Source organism: Petromyzon marinus, chromosome 24, assembly GCF_048934315.1.
Source record: "Petromyzon marinus isolate PM22_M1 ecotype Great Lakes invasive population chromosome 24, UKy_Petmar_22M1.pri1.0, whole genome shotgun sequence".
Lineage (NCBI taxonomy): Eukaryota > Metazoa > Chordata > Hyperoartia > Petromyzontiformes > Petromyzontidae > Petromyzon > Petromyzon marinus.
Genome location: NC_133690.1, coordinates 14,204,768 through 14,221,646, shown reverse-complemented (window position 1 = coordinate 14,221,646; position 16,879 = coordinate 14,204,768). Strand labels below are relative to the sequence as shown.

General features: G+C 49.1%; 1 protein-coding gene across 9 annotated transcripts in view; it reads right to left on the bottom strand.

Annotated features, from left to right (window-relative positions):
• LOC116945579 (signal peptide, CUB and EGF-like domain-containing protein 2) overlaps window positions 1–16,046 on the bottom strand; it is a 179,319-nt gene extending 163,273 nt beyond the window's left edge. For 5 of the 9 annotated variants that reach the window (XM_032960018.2, XM_032960020.2, XM_032960019.2 and 2 more), the window contains exons 1-3: window positions 15,307–16,045; window positions 10,772–10,909; window positions 4,051–4,176 (exon numbers count right to left, since the gene is read on the bottom strand). In XM_032960018.2, the coding sequence (XP_032815909.1) occupies window positions 4,051–4,176; window positions 10,772–10,909; window positions 15,307–15,394 (352 nt within the window). In that variant the 5' untranslated portion in view covers window positions 15,395–16,045. Of the gene's footprint in view, window positions 1–4,050; window positions 4,177–10,771; window positions 10,910–15,306 lie in introns of all 9 variants that reach the window. The other 4 variants (XM_032960015.2, XM_032960017.2, XM_032960016.2 and 1 more) reach the window with 1 other exon arrangement.
• Window positions 16,047–16,879: the final 833 nt, after the last annotated feature.

Here is a 16,879-nt window from a genome sequence, read left to right as displayed (position 1 = left end):
CAAGTCTAATAGCATGTTTTGGTTAAGCATTAACTTAAACATCGCAGGGACGCGTTACATTTCTCCACTGAGGTTTGAGTACTTTAGCGGGCGACCTTTACGGCAAAAAAAATGAATGAGCCGGTGTTATATATTTTTTTAGTTTCATCCGCGAATTTTGACGGGAATTAAAATGGCCGCGGCGTGTGGCGTGAGTGGTCGCGACAAAAACCTCGGAGGGCAAATGAACCTCATGGTCCCAAAAGGTCCCGGCTCTCGCGTAAAGGAGCCATCCATTTGGTACGTACGCATGGAGGGGCGGTTAACCCAAATGCGTAGCTTGCGTATGGGGGTCTACTGACAATATGCGCACGCATAGGAAACGTGGGCGGTGGGGGTTGGGGGGGTTGAAGCCTCGATAATAATTTGTCTGCATTGGCCTTCAAATGAGTTACATAGTCCTGGGGTGGACAATCTGTTTGCTTAAACACGTGAATATAATCAATCCTTGATCGTTTCTGCGTGGATTAAATATCGTCCGTTCTATAGGATTCGGGGTTGGGGGGGGGGGGGGTACGTCAGGCGTACGTACGCAGGTGGGGGGGGGGGGGGGGTAAAAAGTCTGCGTGCGTACAGGGAGGGGAGGGAGGGAGGGTCAAATTTTGACAGATGTTTGCGTACCTACTCAATGGATGGCCTCAAACTGCGTTGCAACGTCATTTCACGTCCGTTGACGAGCTCGACACGATGCGCGAATCAAAGTTTAAAAGTTTTGTTTCTTCCGCGCAGTCGTCCTCGCCGCCGCTGTGCTTGGACACGACGACAGAGCGATCCGCCCCAGGCGGGTCGCGGCGTTTATGTGTGCGGTGGCACGGAGTCGCCGAAAAATAAATTGAATTCATTACTATTTTGACTTCCGTTTATTTGGGACCCCGGGGTCCCCAGCCAAAAAGGTTCATTTGTCGTCCGCTCGAAAAGGAGTTTACGTTGTCCCCCGAGTCTGGGGCGACCATACGCCGACGGCTATTGAACCCGGCAGATGTTCAGCTTCTGCAGCATCGTCTCTAATCGGCTTCGAATGCCCGAATCAATTCCACAAACCTTCGATATTCCCCGCGTGTAAACGCAATAATTCCAGCTTAATTGGGCGCGCCGTGTCACCTGGGTTCACGGCCACGGGGTCCCGTACGTTTTCCTATAAACACACGCGGACTCCAGATACTCGCTCGAGTCACCGCAGGGCCCTCTGTGTGTGTGCGCGTGTCTCAAACGAGTAGCTGGTGTGGTGTTTAAACATCACCACTAGGGAGACAAAGGTGGCCCGGTGTGGCGCTCGCCACCCACCCCCCTCGTGTGCCGTGCCGGCCTTCAGAGGTGCTCGCTGACAGCACTTGCCCCAACAGTCCGTTATAGGCTATACGGGGGATCTTTGTCGCATTTGATCCCGGGATCGTGATAATAAATGCGCGTGCACATGCTGACCGCCTCCTCCGATTAAAGGTCATCGATTAAAGGTCATCGATTTAAGGTAATCGATTCCCAACTCCCTGTCCGCACCCGGCCAGTTCTCTGCAGCTTGGCGTTAGCTGCACGTGAACGCCGATAACAAATTGGACATCCAAGAACGTCAATTCGCTGTCTTGTGGAATGGTAATGCGCCACGTTTGCAATCACTGTATCTGTTGCCGTTGAGGCTTTGATTACCTGCCAAGTGCAGACTAATGCATCAAAACGCTCGATTTCCTACGTGACAGTCAAGGTGACTACTCACAGCGAGTACACAATATGTGAATAATTGAAGTCATGGGAGTGTAGGTGTGGATTTCGTGGGGGGGGGGGGTTTCCACCAAATTTCACTCAAACGTGCTAATGGCATCATGTCATTAAGAAACAGAATCCATTTGGAAATCTCACAGAGCTGTTACACCTCTGGATCAGATAACAGCTTCAGTAGATATTTATTCACAGGACCTTTCCTGAATATTCCATCAAGTCTACTTCATGCTTTCCCATACACTCTGCTATGAGAATATAATCTATCAAAACAATATTGTTTTAAGCAAAATCAAATACATTTAAAAAATGTGATTGTGCAGTCATCAGCGAGTGAGCTCAGACCATCAATTTGAGAACCTAGTTGAATGATGACTGAATTCAAACCCATGCCCTCATCAGTGTGGGCCCAACGCTGTGACCTCTCAACCGCATAGTCATCTCAGGCGTAGATCTATTTATAAATGCTCAATTGTACCAATCGCTTAAGTTAGTGCACCTTGCACTAAAGCTTCCTTCCACTAAGCTCAATGAAGAACAAGAAGAAGACAACAACGATTTCCCAAATGCCCATGCTCACTGAGCTGCAGCGTGGTGCAATTTGACACAATTGGCAACACCAACCAACTCCTTAAACTTCACCCTCTCCGAGGGGGAAAAGGGAGCAGTGGCGGTTCACGGCAGAGCAAAGGGGCAAGGGTGTTACATGCCATTTCCGCCCATTATTGCCACTCCTCAAAGTGAAAATATTCGCGCCCTCCTGGCACCAGCGACGAGCCGCGTGGGCTCCTGAGCCGAGAGGTTTACGACGAGCAACGTCCCGAGTTTTACAGGCCCACCCTGTGTTGGTCACGCCGCCCTCAAACCTCAGTGCCACGGCGTGGGAATGTTAATCACAGTTGGGAACAATCACTCATGCGCCCACGGTTATTGTTAAGTTGTGCATTATTAGACCTCCTTTGCCAGTACCAAAATGTAATAATAGGGTTTTTCCCCTTTTTTTCTGGCAACAAAACTGAAACCTTTTTTACAAGGAATCATGTCTGCATTAACCACAATACCTGCAGTCAAAATGCAAACAAGAAAATACTATGATAATATATGCATTGTCCTTGAAACTGATTTGGTCCACACCAAGGGACGGCTTTCTTTTGAGCCTCGACCCAATTGGTGCTCAATTGGCGTTATCTGGTCGAGCACCAATTGGGTCGAGGCTCAAAAGAAAGCCGTCCCTTGGTGTGGACCAATCAGTTTCAAGGACAATGCATATATTATCATAGTATTTTTTTTGTTTGCATTTTGACTGCAGGTATTGTGGTTAATGCAGACATGAATCCTTGTAAGAAGGTTTCAGTTTTGTTGCCAGAAAAAAGGGGAAAAACCCTATTATTATAAGTTGTGCATTATATTGTTTTCTGTCGAATTAAGACTCATATCTAACAGAGAGGGTCTTTGCCTATAAGCATTTGGCAGTTCACCGGCATTTGTCCAACCGAGCCTCACTCTGCTGATGTCAGAATTGGTCCAGAGTTAGCTTGCGTTGAGCCAAATTTTGCACTCAAATATGGAAAGGAGGCGTATTGTCTGATTATCGATTTTATTTCCTCCACTGTGTTGGATTTGAGCTACGCAGTAAAAGTTAAATTAAATAACAAATTACCCACGTTACATTTAAATGCAGCTGAATCTCAAGACTTTGTATGCCAAGTGGGGCATGTACATAACGGCGAGCCACTGAACACAGGAAGACACATAACATGTGTTCACATTTCAAACAACAGAGAAGAGGAGGAGGAGGAAGATCTTTCCGTTGCAATTTTGTGGTTGTGCCAAGGCGCAACCACAAATTTCGGTAATTAAAAAAAAACGAAATATTTCAAGAGCCGCGACGCACTGTGGGGAATACGAAGGCGGTGGTCCCTCAGTAAATAACCGTCACGAAGCAGCAGTCCTTAAAGAGCCGGGCACGCCTCCGGAGCCGCAGGTTGCCGGCACCCTTCGCCCTGCGCGGAAGGTCGGCACGTGAGAAGCCACCGGTCTCACGTGAAAAAAAGAAAAAGGGAACCACGCGTGGGCAAAAAAAAAAAACACCAAACGCACGACGAGTATCGGTCTGACGAAAAGAACGTGTGGCCTTCCGTACAGTGGCACCCACAAAGGGCTGGCCATCACCCTAGGTGAACCCTCCAAACGTCTCCCCCCTCATTCCCGCGCCCAACCTCCCGAGGAGACCCCTAATCAAACAGCGCGTGTTTGAGATGTGCCAGCGGAATCCTGGCGGCGTGAACGATCGCTCACCGAAGCAGTTGTGGCCGTCCTCGGCGAGCATGAACCCATCGTAGCAAGTGCACCGGTAGTTGCCGGGGATGTTGATGCACTCGTGGACGCAGCCGCCGGTGTAGTCGCTGTCGCACTCGTCGATGTCTGCGGGTTTTCGAAAGGGAAGGAAAAAACGCAGGCATTGATTTTAAAGTGGGGTGGATGGGGGGAGGGGGGCAAGTTAAATTAAATGGTCACCAGCTTATTGCATGTTGAACTTCTTGTATGCTATGGTGAACTTCTTTCGCACCGAACGTAGCAAACCGTGCAAATTGGAGGTGCGGAGGAAGGGCAACAAACTCAACACGAAAAGCAGTTCTAAAGAAATGAGTTTATGTATGTACTCCGTACGTTGAATGTATGTATGCTTAATGTATGTATGCTTAATCGATGCGCCGGGGACTGTATATTTATTTAAACCAAACCAAAATCTCGTGGTGCCATCTCAAGGCCACGAGGACTCTATTTGTGCATTGTAGATGTCGTTGCCCAACATTTCCATAACAGAAAAAATCGTTAAATTCTTATAGGGCATGTTCATTATTTTAAAAACGTTCTTTTGATCGCTAGGGATTAACATATATGTGATAATAAAAAGAAAAACATTAAACGTATTTAAATTATCAGTATTTTTTTCTTGCGTTTTAATACGCATATAATGCAGACATATAATGCAGACTTATTATTTCAGGCACTATCCGTACGCTGCGATGTCTCTCCACATCTTAAGATCTCTTGCCCATGGCCAGAGTCCATGGCTTCAAGGTCCCCCCCCAGACTGGTTGTCCTTCCCCCGCACCTCCGATTAGCACGGTTGGCTACGTATGGTGCGAAAGAAGTTCAACATACGTGCGTTCAATATTCATCTCGTAACACCACACTCGGGTTCTTGAGCCATAACATAAGGAGGGAGATGACTGAGGTGGCTTCCCGCCGCCTTCCTCAGCGGTTGTTGCCCGTGCGTCGTCGCACCTTCACCGGGGTTACAATGTAACGGTCATGCCTTACGTGTAAATACACCGCAGGATTTGCATACGATAGGAAACGCGACTGAGCGGGCAGTCAGTCATTCACACGCGAGAGAGCAAGTCAGCTGCTTGGGCCGAAGTACGAGCGGCGAACGCATGCCGTGCACGCACACGGACAGAGAAAAAACCCCATTAAGCGTGGTCGTCCCGACATGAATGAGTCAGCGCACCGTGTTGGGGACGCAGGCATTCAAAACGGTCGGGGTTTATTACACCTGCAAAAGCGGTGGGGTTTTGCGCAATGATTTCGATAACGCGTGATGATGATGCCATCTCGCCAAATGCCACCGGGGCCTCACTGGCTGGTTCAACGCGCCTGCGGCGTGAGTGGCTGGGGACGAGGTAGGGTCTGGCGTGGCCACGAACTGTCAGGCTGCTTTTGTAGACTTAACATTGCAGATGGGATTAATGCGCGCAAATTAGACGTGCCTTGTCAGATTGCTCACATTAGTTTTACTGAGTTAATTACCCTACAATAGTTAATTCAATCCATTGGGCTGTATTCTTACATCCAGACTACAAAGGTCTTACACGTTACTTTTTCTCAGTCGACAAAGTAATATTTTTTTTAAATGGCAGAAATGCAATAGTACGGTAACTTTGAACACAACAGAAGAAACTAGCAATGTTTTCCAACAATATATTCCCCCGTGAAATAATTAATATTTAAGATTCATAATACTTAATGAGCAGCAAGTTCCAAAAACAAAGGAATAAAACAAGAAAAATAAATTGTTTAAACACGAACGGAGCTGAGAGAAAACACCCAGACTTTTTTTTGGTGGGGGGGGGGGGGGGGTTTACTCTGATTTTTCCACTCGCGTAGAGTAGCAACGGCGAAGCCAGGCGTGGCGTGCGAACCCACGAGACGGGAAATCTGCCTTTCCCCTCCGTACACGAACGAAGGTGTGCGGCGGCCCACACCGGTGACGGACGCAGCGAGGGGTTACGCAGCTCGAGCCAAGATTCCCGCTCGCCCGTCTCGAACCCCCTGCCCAACGTCCGATAACGGGCGCGGGGCGAAAACTCCCAGGAAAAATTCCTGCCAATTGTCACCAATTTGACCCCAGGGCCTCTGACCCGTGACCCACGTGACCCACTGATGGTCTGCTGAGGGCGTCCACGCCAGATCATCCGCACGGGCAGGGCCCTGCGTTCATTAGAGCGGTAGCCCACAAAAGGAAATTAGTTTGTATTCTACTGCTGGCCATTCATAATTGCGACGGCACATTAGCCAGAAAGGGCCCACGCTGTTTGCCTGCAGTGCTTCGTGTTTGTTCGCGTTGTAGTTTTCTCACACGGGAATGGATTTTTTGCAGTGACTTTATTTTAAGTTCGTGACGTCACTTCGTACGACGTTTTGCCTCGGCGACGATTGGGCGATGTAGATAACCGATTAAAAAATAAGATTCGACGTCTCAAAATGTATCCCTTTATAAAAGCACGTTTTGTATTTGATAATCGATAATAATTTTTCATCCCTTCGCCGATGCACTGCTGCATGATCAAGCCCGTTTGAGCATACTTCACCACACCGGTTAGCGTGCACTGGTCAAGTGGGAGCACACTGGGTCAGACACAACTGACGATAGAGCCATGGTCGGGGGTGTTGCTCAGGTCACTGGGTTCGTAGTGCAGTGCATTACCCGCTGTACCACTGCTCCACCCAAATGGTTTTTACTTGGTATATATCTGTTATATTGAAAGGTATTTATTTCAATTAACAACGATACACAATGTGAAATTCACTGCACTGGCATGTGGTAAGCCTGATATTTTTTTACTTAAAATAAAAATTGCCAAGCATTTGCACCAATTTAAACATTGTGAATGAACATTAATTTGCGAAGTTACATCTCTTATTTTTTCATATCGACAAGCTGTGCAATTTCACAAGAGCTGGTCAAAATGATCGGTCCTTGGCAAAATGCAATCATACTCTTCGCATCGGCCTAAAGAAGTCTAAGCCTGCACCCAATAGCCATAATTTACTCGAGCACCGTAACTCCTCGACTGGATTTTTCACGATTATCCGATCACAGTGGGCAGCCACATTATAAATGCGCATTTTTTCGCATGAATGGGTGATAACTTAACGCGCGCATGACGGTAATAAGCCCAGGGAAGGCGATACGACAAGCTCAGCCTGATATGTTCAGGTCACGGACCAGAGTCCTCAAGACTGGTGAAACAGATCAGAGCTCTGGGTGTTTGCGTCACGGAACGTACGTTTACAGCCTATCTGATGATGAAAGCAAATATAAGCAGAAGACTACCTTCTTTGTATTTTCAATATGAATGGAAAAATAAAAGCGTCTATCAGCCTTTCTGGAACATTTGGTTTAAGCAAGCAACCTCTGGACCTGGTTTTGACCTTCTGGGTCTCATCAGCAGAGTCAGGATTCGGTAAACAAATGCTTCTGGGTTACCAGATGTTATTAAACATATGGTGTCCTGTTCAACACAAAGAGCAATACTGTATTGTTATTATACACTGTTGTAAAGCATGATATAGGTAAAAGCAAATCTAAGCAGAACTCTGTCCTCTATTCTGTCTATAATTGCATTTATGTTTCAACCCATCAGCCTCTTGGCTTTCCAGACCAATATTATATAGCACCAATTGTTCCATGGTGGAGACATTTTCACGCGCGGCGAACTGCTTACTCATTCTTCCTGAACGTAAGTGCATTCAGCAGAATAGGTTCTGGTTAAAGTCCCCGTGCATTGAAAGACAACCGGAAGCATTTTCTCAGCAAATATATCGTACAGTACTGACATGCTGTTTGTGTGTTTTGTCTATTTGCGTGTCCGTAATGGAACCACAAGAACAAATGCAGGCATGTCAGACACGGCGATGACATGGGCTATTCTGCTTATCGCACCGGCAGGTATCGCAACGAGGATGCTCATGTCACACCGTGTGATTATCAGGTTATTTCAATATTCTGCACTGTAATTCCGTTACCAAGGAATTTACCGGTCACACTCAGGATTTATAGACGCACGCGTATAAATGGAATGGCACAATACAACGTAAACAACAAGCTAGCCTGCAGCACGCACACCTTAATAACTCAAACCTTGTACCCTAGTGTTGTTGCAGTGGCAATAATCGTAACAAAAAATTAAGCCATTTATTTAGCCGAGGAAATCCCCACTGAATCTCGTGATTTTATTGTTTGTTCAAGAGGTGCCCTTGCCTTGGGATGTTTGGCCAATTCCTTTAATGAGTGTTTGTCACGTGGGGAGGAAACCGGAGTGCCCGGAGAAAACCCACGCACACGGGGGAATAACACGCAAAGCTGCAACAGCAAAAAAAAAGGTATCACCAAATTCTTAATCGACAGCAGAAAGATGTCACGCAACGTTTCAGGCAATGGCCCTTCTACACAGTAAACAATGGGCAGATACACCGGCTCGCTGTCGAAACACTTTCGGACTCTGAAACAAATTAGGATGTTTTTTTTTTTAGACCTTTTACCAACATCTTCTTGCAATCGCAACATGCAAGATTCCCATTAGCAGACATTAGCGAATCGCACCCTTTAGAAGTGAAAAATCGTTCCACAATGAGACTCCCATGTAATGCGAAAAATGCCCAGCCGTCTGCCGTAAAAGTGCAGGGCTCATCGTTTCACTTAACGAGACTTGCGCCTCCATCCTCATCACTTCTGCTGCAATATGAATAGGCGGGAAGTACTCTGCCTCAATTGCTATATTTATTTGTATGCCTACGCGTCCTGGCTGCAACGAGTGCGTTCACAGAATTTGCTCTTCGCGTTTGAAACGGGGGTCTCGTCGTTTATATGGGGTGCTCTTGCCAATGTGTTTGTGTGATTTGTTTACCTCACTTGTACTTTGCACTCCGATCGTAATTTGTTTTGTATTATTTGTTGTTGTAACGTTCTTACCCGCCCCGACTGGACATCTGTCAAAAAGAGCTTTATAGCTCATCGGATTCCTCCAGTATAAATATTCTGATTCTGACTTGTGGTGATCGAGCGACCCTGATGACGAGACGCGGACAGTTGAAACCAGTCCAGAGTGAGATTGCTTGAACAAATACTGCTTGGTGATATTGGAAGGAAAAGCCAATAATAGGAGAGGACTAAAAACACGACCGTTTTCTTTGTACGTAGGAGACAGGCAGCGGCAGTTCTGCTGAAGTATGCTCTCACCTCGACGCAGATATGTAAGCCCTTGCAGTTCACTTGAAAAGTGGTAAGGAATTTAGAAAATGCTATTAAGTTTTACTGTCGCATAGTTCAGCATTTATTTATACTGAGAAAGTGAAAAGTACGAGCGCACTTGGGGTGCAACAATTCCATCGCCCCCCCTCCTCCCTTCCACTACTAACGGGAGATTCTAAAAATTGTCTGTTTTTATGTATTACACATCTTTATACCCTTTTAACCGCTCGCTCCGTGAACCTGAGCGCTAAGATTAGCGCATATAATGTGCGTATTCTAATCACATCCGTCGATGAATCTACGCATCATTAACGACCTGTGCCTTCTCATGTATTCCAAATGAGTAGGGATTAATTTCAGCCAGCTGAAGCTGTCTGGGGCTGAGCTTCAGAAAATATACCCCTCCACCCCTCACCTGCTGTTGCAGGGGAAGGGGGGGGTAGACTACGTGAGGTTGGACCCCCCCCCCCCCCCAATAATATTCCATGAGAAATTAAGCCCTGGAAAAGAGATCGTTCAACAACCCCATCGATCTGTGTTCTTGGGCAGACGGCAGCGTTGGCAAGCGCAATTTGGGTAGCAGCAGTGTGACGCAGTGATTCACGCACCGCGTGGATTCGTAACTACGGCTAGTATCAGTGGCGAGTGATATCTGAACGGATCCCGGGCAAACTCTCCAATGTCACAGCACGGGGAAGGAAGTACGGTATGACCAAACCCTGACCACTGACACAAACATGGGCATGCCAATATTCAGCAATGGATTGACAAAGGTCTGTAAATGAATGCTATTGCAAGCGCTGTACTATATGTACAGGGCTCTTGTCAATCCACTGCTTTATGAAGGCTTACTCACAACGTGCGGGTTGCAGGGGCCATTGGAGCATACTTCACCACACTGCTCAGTTCGGGTTGGTGAATGCAGAAAGAATAGACGCAGTAGCATAGACGCTTAGCACCAACAATTGAGTTTTCTGCACTGCCTTCTGCCCAAAACGTGGCATCGCAGCAGCCTAGAACGACTACGATATATGTATGGTGACCGCCCAGTAAAGTACTATCCAGGGCTCAACCCTGCTTAGCTTTCTGGGATCTGACGAGGCGAGGGTGCACATCGCAGGGGTGAACCTGGTCATAGGCAGGTGACACGGTAGCTTAGCATCACCATCAGCCATGATGAATCCACTGCTGGATGAAGGCCCTCAATACCTAACCTCCCCCCTGCCCCCAAGACGTTGCCATCCCTCAACAATCCACCTCGCTCCTACCACAAGACGAGCTGATTTCATCGTTCCATCTCCTCGGTGTACGTTCCTCTCTCTCTCTTTCGTACGTATGTGTGTATGTATATGCGTGTTGAACTTCTTTCGCAGCGCACGTAGCCGACCGTGCTAAATCGGAGGCACGGGAATTCAGCGTGAGCTCGCACGAGGGTCGAGCGCGTCGGGGTGAGTGGAGGTACGCTCTGCGGGCACGCACCCTCGCAGTGCGTCCCGTCTCCCTTGAAGCCCGGCTTGCAGATGCAGCGGTACGCTTGCGCCGTGTTCTGGCAGATCGCGTCGATGTGGCAGTCGTCCGTGCTCTCGGCGCACTCGTCTCTGTCTGCCATAGGGCCCCCTTTGTGGGGGGGGGGGGGTGGAGAGGGGTGGGGGGTACAACAGACAGGGTTGTGTGAGAAAGGTTCGGCGTGTGTCGGGTGACAAGGGGTAAAGAGGACGCCAGGGTGGCGACATGTTTACTACCTTGCCTGGTATACAGGAGGTCGGTGAGTTCGATCTCGACCCTGACGCCTGCTGTATATTTAGAGTTTGCGTCTCTCTCTCAGCATCATCATCACGGTGGCTTGGAGATGTTAACTACTTTGCCTGGTATACAGGAGGTCGGTGAGTTCGATCTCAACCCTGACGCCTGCTGTATATTTAGAGTTTGCGTCTCTCTCTCTCTCTCTCAGCATCATCATCACGGTGGCTTGGAGATGTTAACGACTTCGCCTGGTATACAGGAGGTCGGTGAGTTCGATCTCGGCCCTGACGCCTGTTGTACATTTGAATTGCGTGTGTCTCTCTCCCCGTGGTCGCCTTGTCTCTGGGGTCCTCCGGTTTTTCCCCTCCACATTTAGAATCACCATCACGCCTTTTGAGTATTTGGCTGCTATACATTCCCACGTGATGATGAGCCACTTCGTTCAGCCATAATTTTGTGGTCAGGTCGCTTCTGAAAAAAAAGAGCTACGTAGCTCAGCGGGGCATTGTCTGATATAAAAAAATCAAGAAAAACAAATTGTTTAGTGTAAAGTACAGGTGCAGCCCCTGCAATCCCTCGCTCACGCCACTGCTAGCGGAAGCGGCCCCCCCCCCTTCCACTGGAGGGAGCTCTCTCGAGCCACCTCTCGAATGGCACTGCAGCTTTCACTTCCACGCTTGCTGTTCCCAGACCCTCTTGGAAGAGGTGGGAAGTGAAACCCCCCCACACTTTACCCCAACACAAGCAAACCTGCCGAAGCATGAAGCGTGGCCGTACCCATTTATACTGCTGGGCGGATTGCTGGGTGATGGTTTATTTTATTCGCCGCACCACGTCCAGAGTACCTCCTGTCGTCGTGCCTGTGCCTACTCGTCACCTGCCCACCTACTCCAGTCTACCAGCCATCCGAAACGTAGTCAGTGAGAAATGAATGCCTGGTTGGTAAGTAGTCGGAGCGAGTATTATAACGTGACGCACACACGCGCTATGCAACACACGCACACGTGACATAGATACGCAACACACGCGCACATGAAACACACACGGCAATAAGACAAAGATCCCCCGTATAACCTTTATATAGACTGTTGGGGCAAGTGCTGTTTGCGAGCACCTATTAAGGCCGACATCGCGTAAATGGGGGCTGATTTGGCAAGCACCACCCCCGGCCGTCTTTGTGCGCTCGTGTCGATGCTCACACAGCGCACTAGGTTACTCGTTTGAGGCCGAGTCGACCTAGGTGAATCCGTGGGCAGGTTTGGGATATCACTGACCAGTGATGTTAGCCATAGCCGGGTATCTAACTCAAGTAGCCGAGTTGGGAGCGCAATGGGCGCTGTTCACTGCGCCACCGCTCCCCGCCGACACCACGGCGCTTGTGCCAGGCTAGGTGCGCTTTGTGGCCACGCGAAATGTCGAAGGCTCGCTGGCAAGGAGGTCACAAACACACGGAGATACGCACACAAAAAACACTCCCACAAAACACACACGGACACACGCGTGCGCATACGCTCACTTGCGCAACGCAACGCACATACGAACGCGCGTCACTGCACTCGCAGCGCACATTCACACACAACACACAACACACAAACACACACAAACATGTGCATCATCACACGCACGTTCACACACCAGGCACGGAGGCACACACGCATACGCGCACGCGCACAGGAGAACACCGATCCCCCGTGGTAGCCTTCTCGACAGACTGTTGGGGCAAGGTGCTGTGAGCGAGCACCCCCATAGAGAGCGGCACGTTTCACGTGGGAGGTGTTTGGCCAACGGCACCGCGCCCGTCCGCCTTTGTCTCCCCACAGTGCTGATGTTTGCACACCGCAACAGGAAGTCGTTCAAGGCTGAGTCGACCTAGTCGACGCCCGTGAGTCCACGGCTGGTTCAAATATTCGCCAATGTTATCGTTCGTGAGCGGGAATCGAACTCGTGCCGCCTGGTTCTCTACCCACGACGCTATACTGCTCCCACAGTCCCACGGGACCCATACACGACACACGAACATACGTACGCGCACGCACACACAGACACACGGACACGCATTCAGCACAACCACGCATGCCAACACGCGTGTACATATACATACACACATACACCTGACCAGATCCATTGTCTTTCACTCGTTGTTTCAAAAGGAAGATCGGAATCTATTTTGCCAGGAACTGTGATTTTTTTTGTTTGAAGTCCATGCATTGCATATGTAACACGGCGCAGTTGACTGACATATGTTACGGTATGGTGTACACGTGCGGTATACACATATGTGCAGTATATATGCGGTTTTTTTTTTAAACTAAATTTCCGAATGGCACGAAAGAGAGAGTTGGGCTGTCCGCCCTTGCGTATTGTATTGTACATGTGCGCTCGAGTATGCTGTACGTATACACATTCACGCACACGCTTTGAAAAGTCGTTCAACGCACGGACCTCTCACGCCTAAGCGAGACGAATTTCGCTACCGGTTTTTTGTTGTTGTTGTTTAAACTCCCAGCGAATTAACTCAAAGCTTCAATGTACACCAACTCGCAAGCGATGTATATACACACACACACCCCGTGGTATATATACGTGTAAAATCAGTGGCGTATAGGTAAAAAATTGCAATAATCGCCCGGACCTATTTTCCCAAACGGCTCACAAAATCATTGCCGCGGCGGTACAAAATCAAATGCGATCGATGGCTTAATGTTGGCATGCGTACAAATAATTAACGCAATCGATCGCAATGTGGGTGCCAAATGCGGTAATTGTTTCTAGCCGTGTCGATATCGCCGTGACTTTAAATTATAGCTGATGTAATTACTGCCCGCATGCAATCCGTGTTAATTGTTTTTGCTTGAGCGTGTATTGAATTTTAGATTTATCTCTGTTGTGCTGTACAGGCAAAAAAATTAATAAGGTCTATTTACGAACCGATATTGAATTTATTTTCAGTTCCAACTTCCAGTTTGACCCACCCCGTCCCTTCTGTAGCCCGGTGTGAAATCCAAACCTGTCTTCTTTTTTAAAGTGTCGCTCGGCTAATTTGATTTTTTTTTAAACTGCAAAACAATTAATAAAGAGTCGTTAAATATGAACGCAGTCATAAATTAGTCGTGAGCTGAGCAGTACCAAAAACTCGTGCTCGTGAATTCTGTTACAAAATATCAACAACGGATTAAAGTCGCGTAACACAACAAACACACACACACTAGACACATAAATGAGCACATTCATACGTAAAGCAGGGGAAACAAACACATTTTAAACTCCACTACCCTTGGGGTACAAGTGCATTGACTGATTACGAGCACAATTACAAATGCTGCGTTGGCATTATCGTGTAACGTGGAGGAGCTGCAGAAGGGAAGGAGAGAGAGAGGACAGAAAGAACAAAAAAATGTCACACGTGAAGAGCGGCTTCGTGTTTGTCTTAGAGTTTCACAGACACACACACAATTTAAGGCTGCGCAAAGCAAACGAGTTTAGCCTGGAAAACCAAACGCAGCTTCGTCGTCGGAAGAGCGCCGCGGGTTTGCCGATACAGATCCACAATCACCGCCGTGGCGTATTGCCTTCTTGAATATCAAGGTTTTGGCACACACAAAAACATACGTACAGCTGACCCAACTATATACGCCGTGTGTGTATATGTAGCAAGCGCGTAATTGGTCTCTGCTACATTTGAGAGATAAAAAAAACCCAGCGGCAAACAACCCATTGGGGATATCAATTGTTGGCCGGCACTTGCAATAAATAATAGGGCAAGATCGTCCGCCGTAGATAAGGCAACACGGACGCAGCGGAAAGACATTGGTTAGACTTGGCGGGCTCTCTTCATTCATCGCGACATTCTAGCGATACGTCTCGCTGCAAGGACGCAATTAAATAACCCGCGCGGGGCTTTCTACCGCGCAGCCGCTAAACCAGCCACGGGGATGTAAATTGCGGTGATATGAAGTGTGTGCCGTGGGTCTACACACAGGCGCGCACACACACACACACAAACACAGAGAGAGACACACAACACAGAGAGACACGCGTGTACAGAGATTAACATTTTTTTTCCTGCCAAATTGTTCGACGGAACCCCCAGAACGGGACGCGAAAGATTCTCGTCGGTACGGTCATTTAGCACCGTGGACAGAGAGGGGGGTGGTGGTGGTGGTCTGTCTCCAATCCACAGGGATCGCTTTCGGAACATCCACTCATCATTCAACGCGTCCAGTCAAAGCCGCGCGAAAAATAGAAATGTGAAGAATAAGAAAACATCTTACCTTGAAGGCCGGTGGTTCCTAAACAGGGAGCAGTATTTAAGAGGAGGAAAAACAAACAGAAACGCCACGAAAAACAAACAGACTTCATCGTGGCCGGTCGAGAGAGGAGCCAGTGGTAAGCTCCTGTGTCGCTTCGGAAAGCCGCTACTCGTCTGAGATTCGGAACGGCGGAAAACGAATTTACATGCCGAGGCCGTCAGTCACATCAGCAGCCCTGGCAGTGGCAAAGCCTTCCTAACCCCCAACCCCCCACTTGCCTCCTCCTCTCTCTCCACACCTCCCCTCCCCTCCACCTCTACCTCCTCACGACTCTACCCCACCACCAGCAGCAGCAGCAAGCCTCCTCTCTCCTCCCCACCGCTACGCAGAGCTAGCCAACCACACAAGGCACGGCCAAATCCCGACAAGGTATTGGAAGGCAAAACTGCTGAAAGCATTGGCTCGTCCGACGTTGACCTGGCCGCTTGCACGCGAGGAAGCCCCCCTCATCGACGTGCCAGTAAATTTGCCATTTCTACTTCTGCCGCAAGAGGTATGGGGGGAGGGGTGTCGAGTAGGTTTGGGAGCTTGGAGAGCAGAGCGAGCTTCAAGTCCGTAAACGTGAAATCGCGTCGGATTACGGGGCATCCAGCCTCGCTCTAATAAACTTTAATGCGTCTATGAGCACGAACACAGCGGCCGCTTCTAAACAAGCGAGCGGTCTGTTTATAGGCTCTGCTGGTGTGGAGAGAGGGAGGGCTGCGAGGAGAGAGAGAGAGAGAGGAGGAGGAGGGAGACCCGGGGACACTGACATTAGCATGACAATGATCGAGATGACCCTCAACACAGTGACTTCTCAACGGCGTTTGGGCTAGCTTAACAACTATTTCCCTCCCTCCCAGCCCACTCCACTCCTCTCACTCCCACACCCCCCCCCACCGCACCCCAAACCTCCCCACCCCACCTCCGCTACCCCCCTTCTTCTCTGTCCGCCCGGCCATCCTTTCCAACTTCTCAGAGTGCAACCCTCCATCCCGCGTCCACCCTCCCCATGCACTCCCCTACTCGCCCCACCTCACCCCTCCCGCCCCCCGCTCCTTCCTTTCTTTACGTCCATGATTTACGCACCCGCAGAGAGGTGCCCGCAAGCCGGCTCGAAGATAATCAAGGATGGAAATGGTAGCGTGAGAAATGCGTAAACTTTCGGGCCCTTTGTTGGTGCCACTTAATAGAAGAGGGGAGCCACTTCCTATCTCATGCATATGAATGGCCGCGATCAGATGAAGGGGATGTTTAGAACAGAGCGGGCTTGGGTGGGTGTGGGGACCGCGTTGGGACCAGGCCGTGGTGCCGGTGGTGGTGGGGGTTGAGTGGGAAAGGTAGCAGGGGGTGGAGGAGGTGGTGGTGGTGGTAGTTGTGATGGTAGTGGCGATGGTAGTCTTGGTGGTGGGGTGAGTGGGAGGGTATCAGGGAGAGGAGGAGGTGTTTTTAGTGGTGGTGAGGGTGAATGGGAGGGTAACGGGGCGGGAGAGAACATGGTGGTGGTGGTTTTGGTGGAGAGTGGGAGGGTAGCAGAGTGTGATGGTGAGTGGGG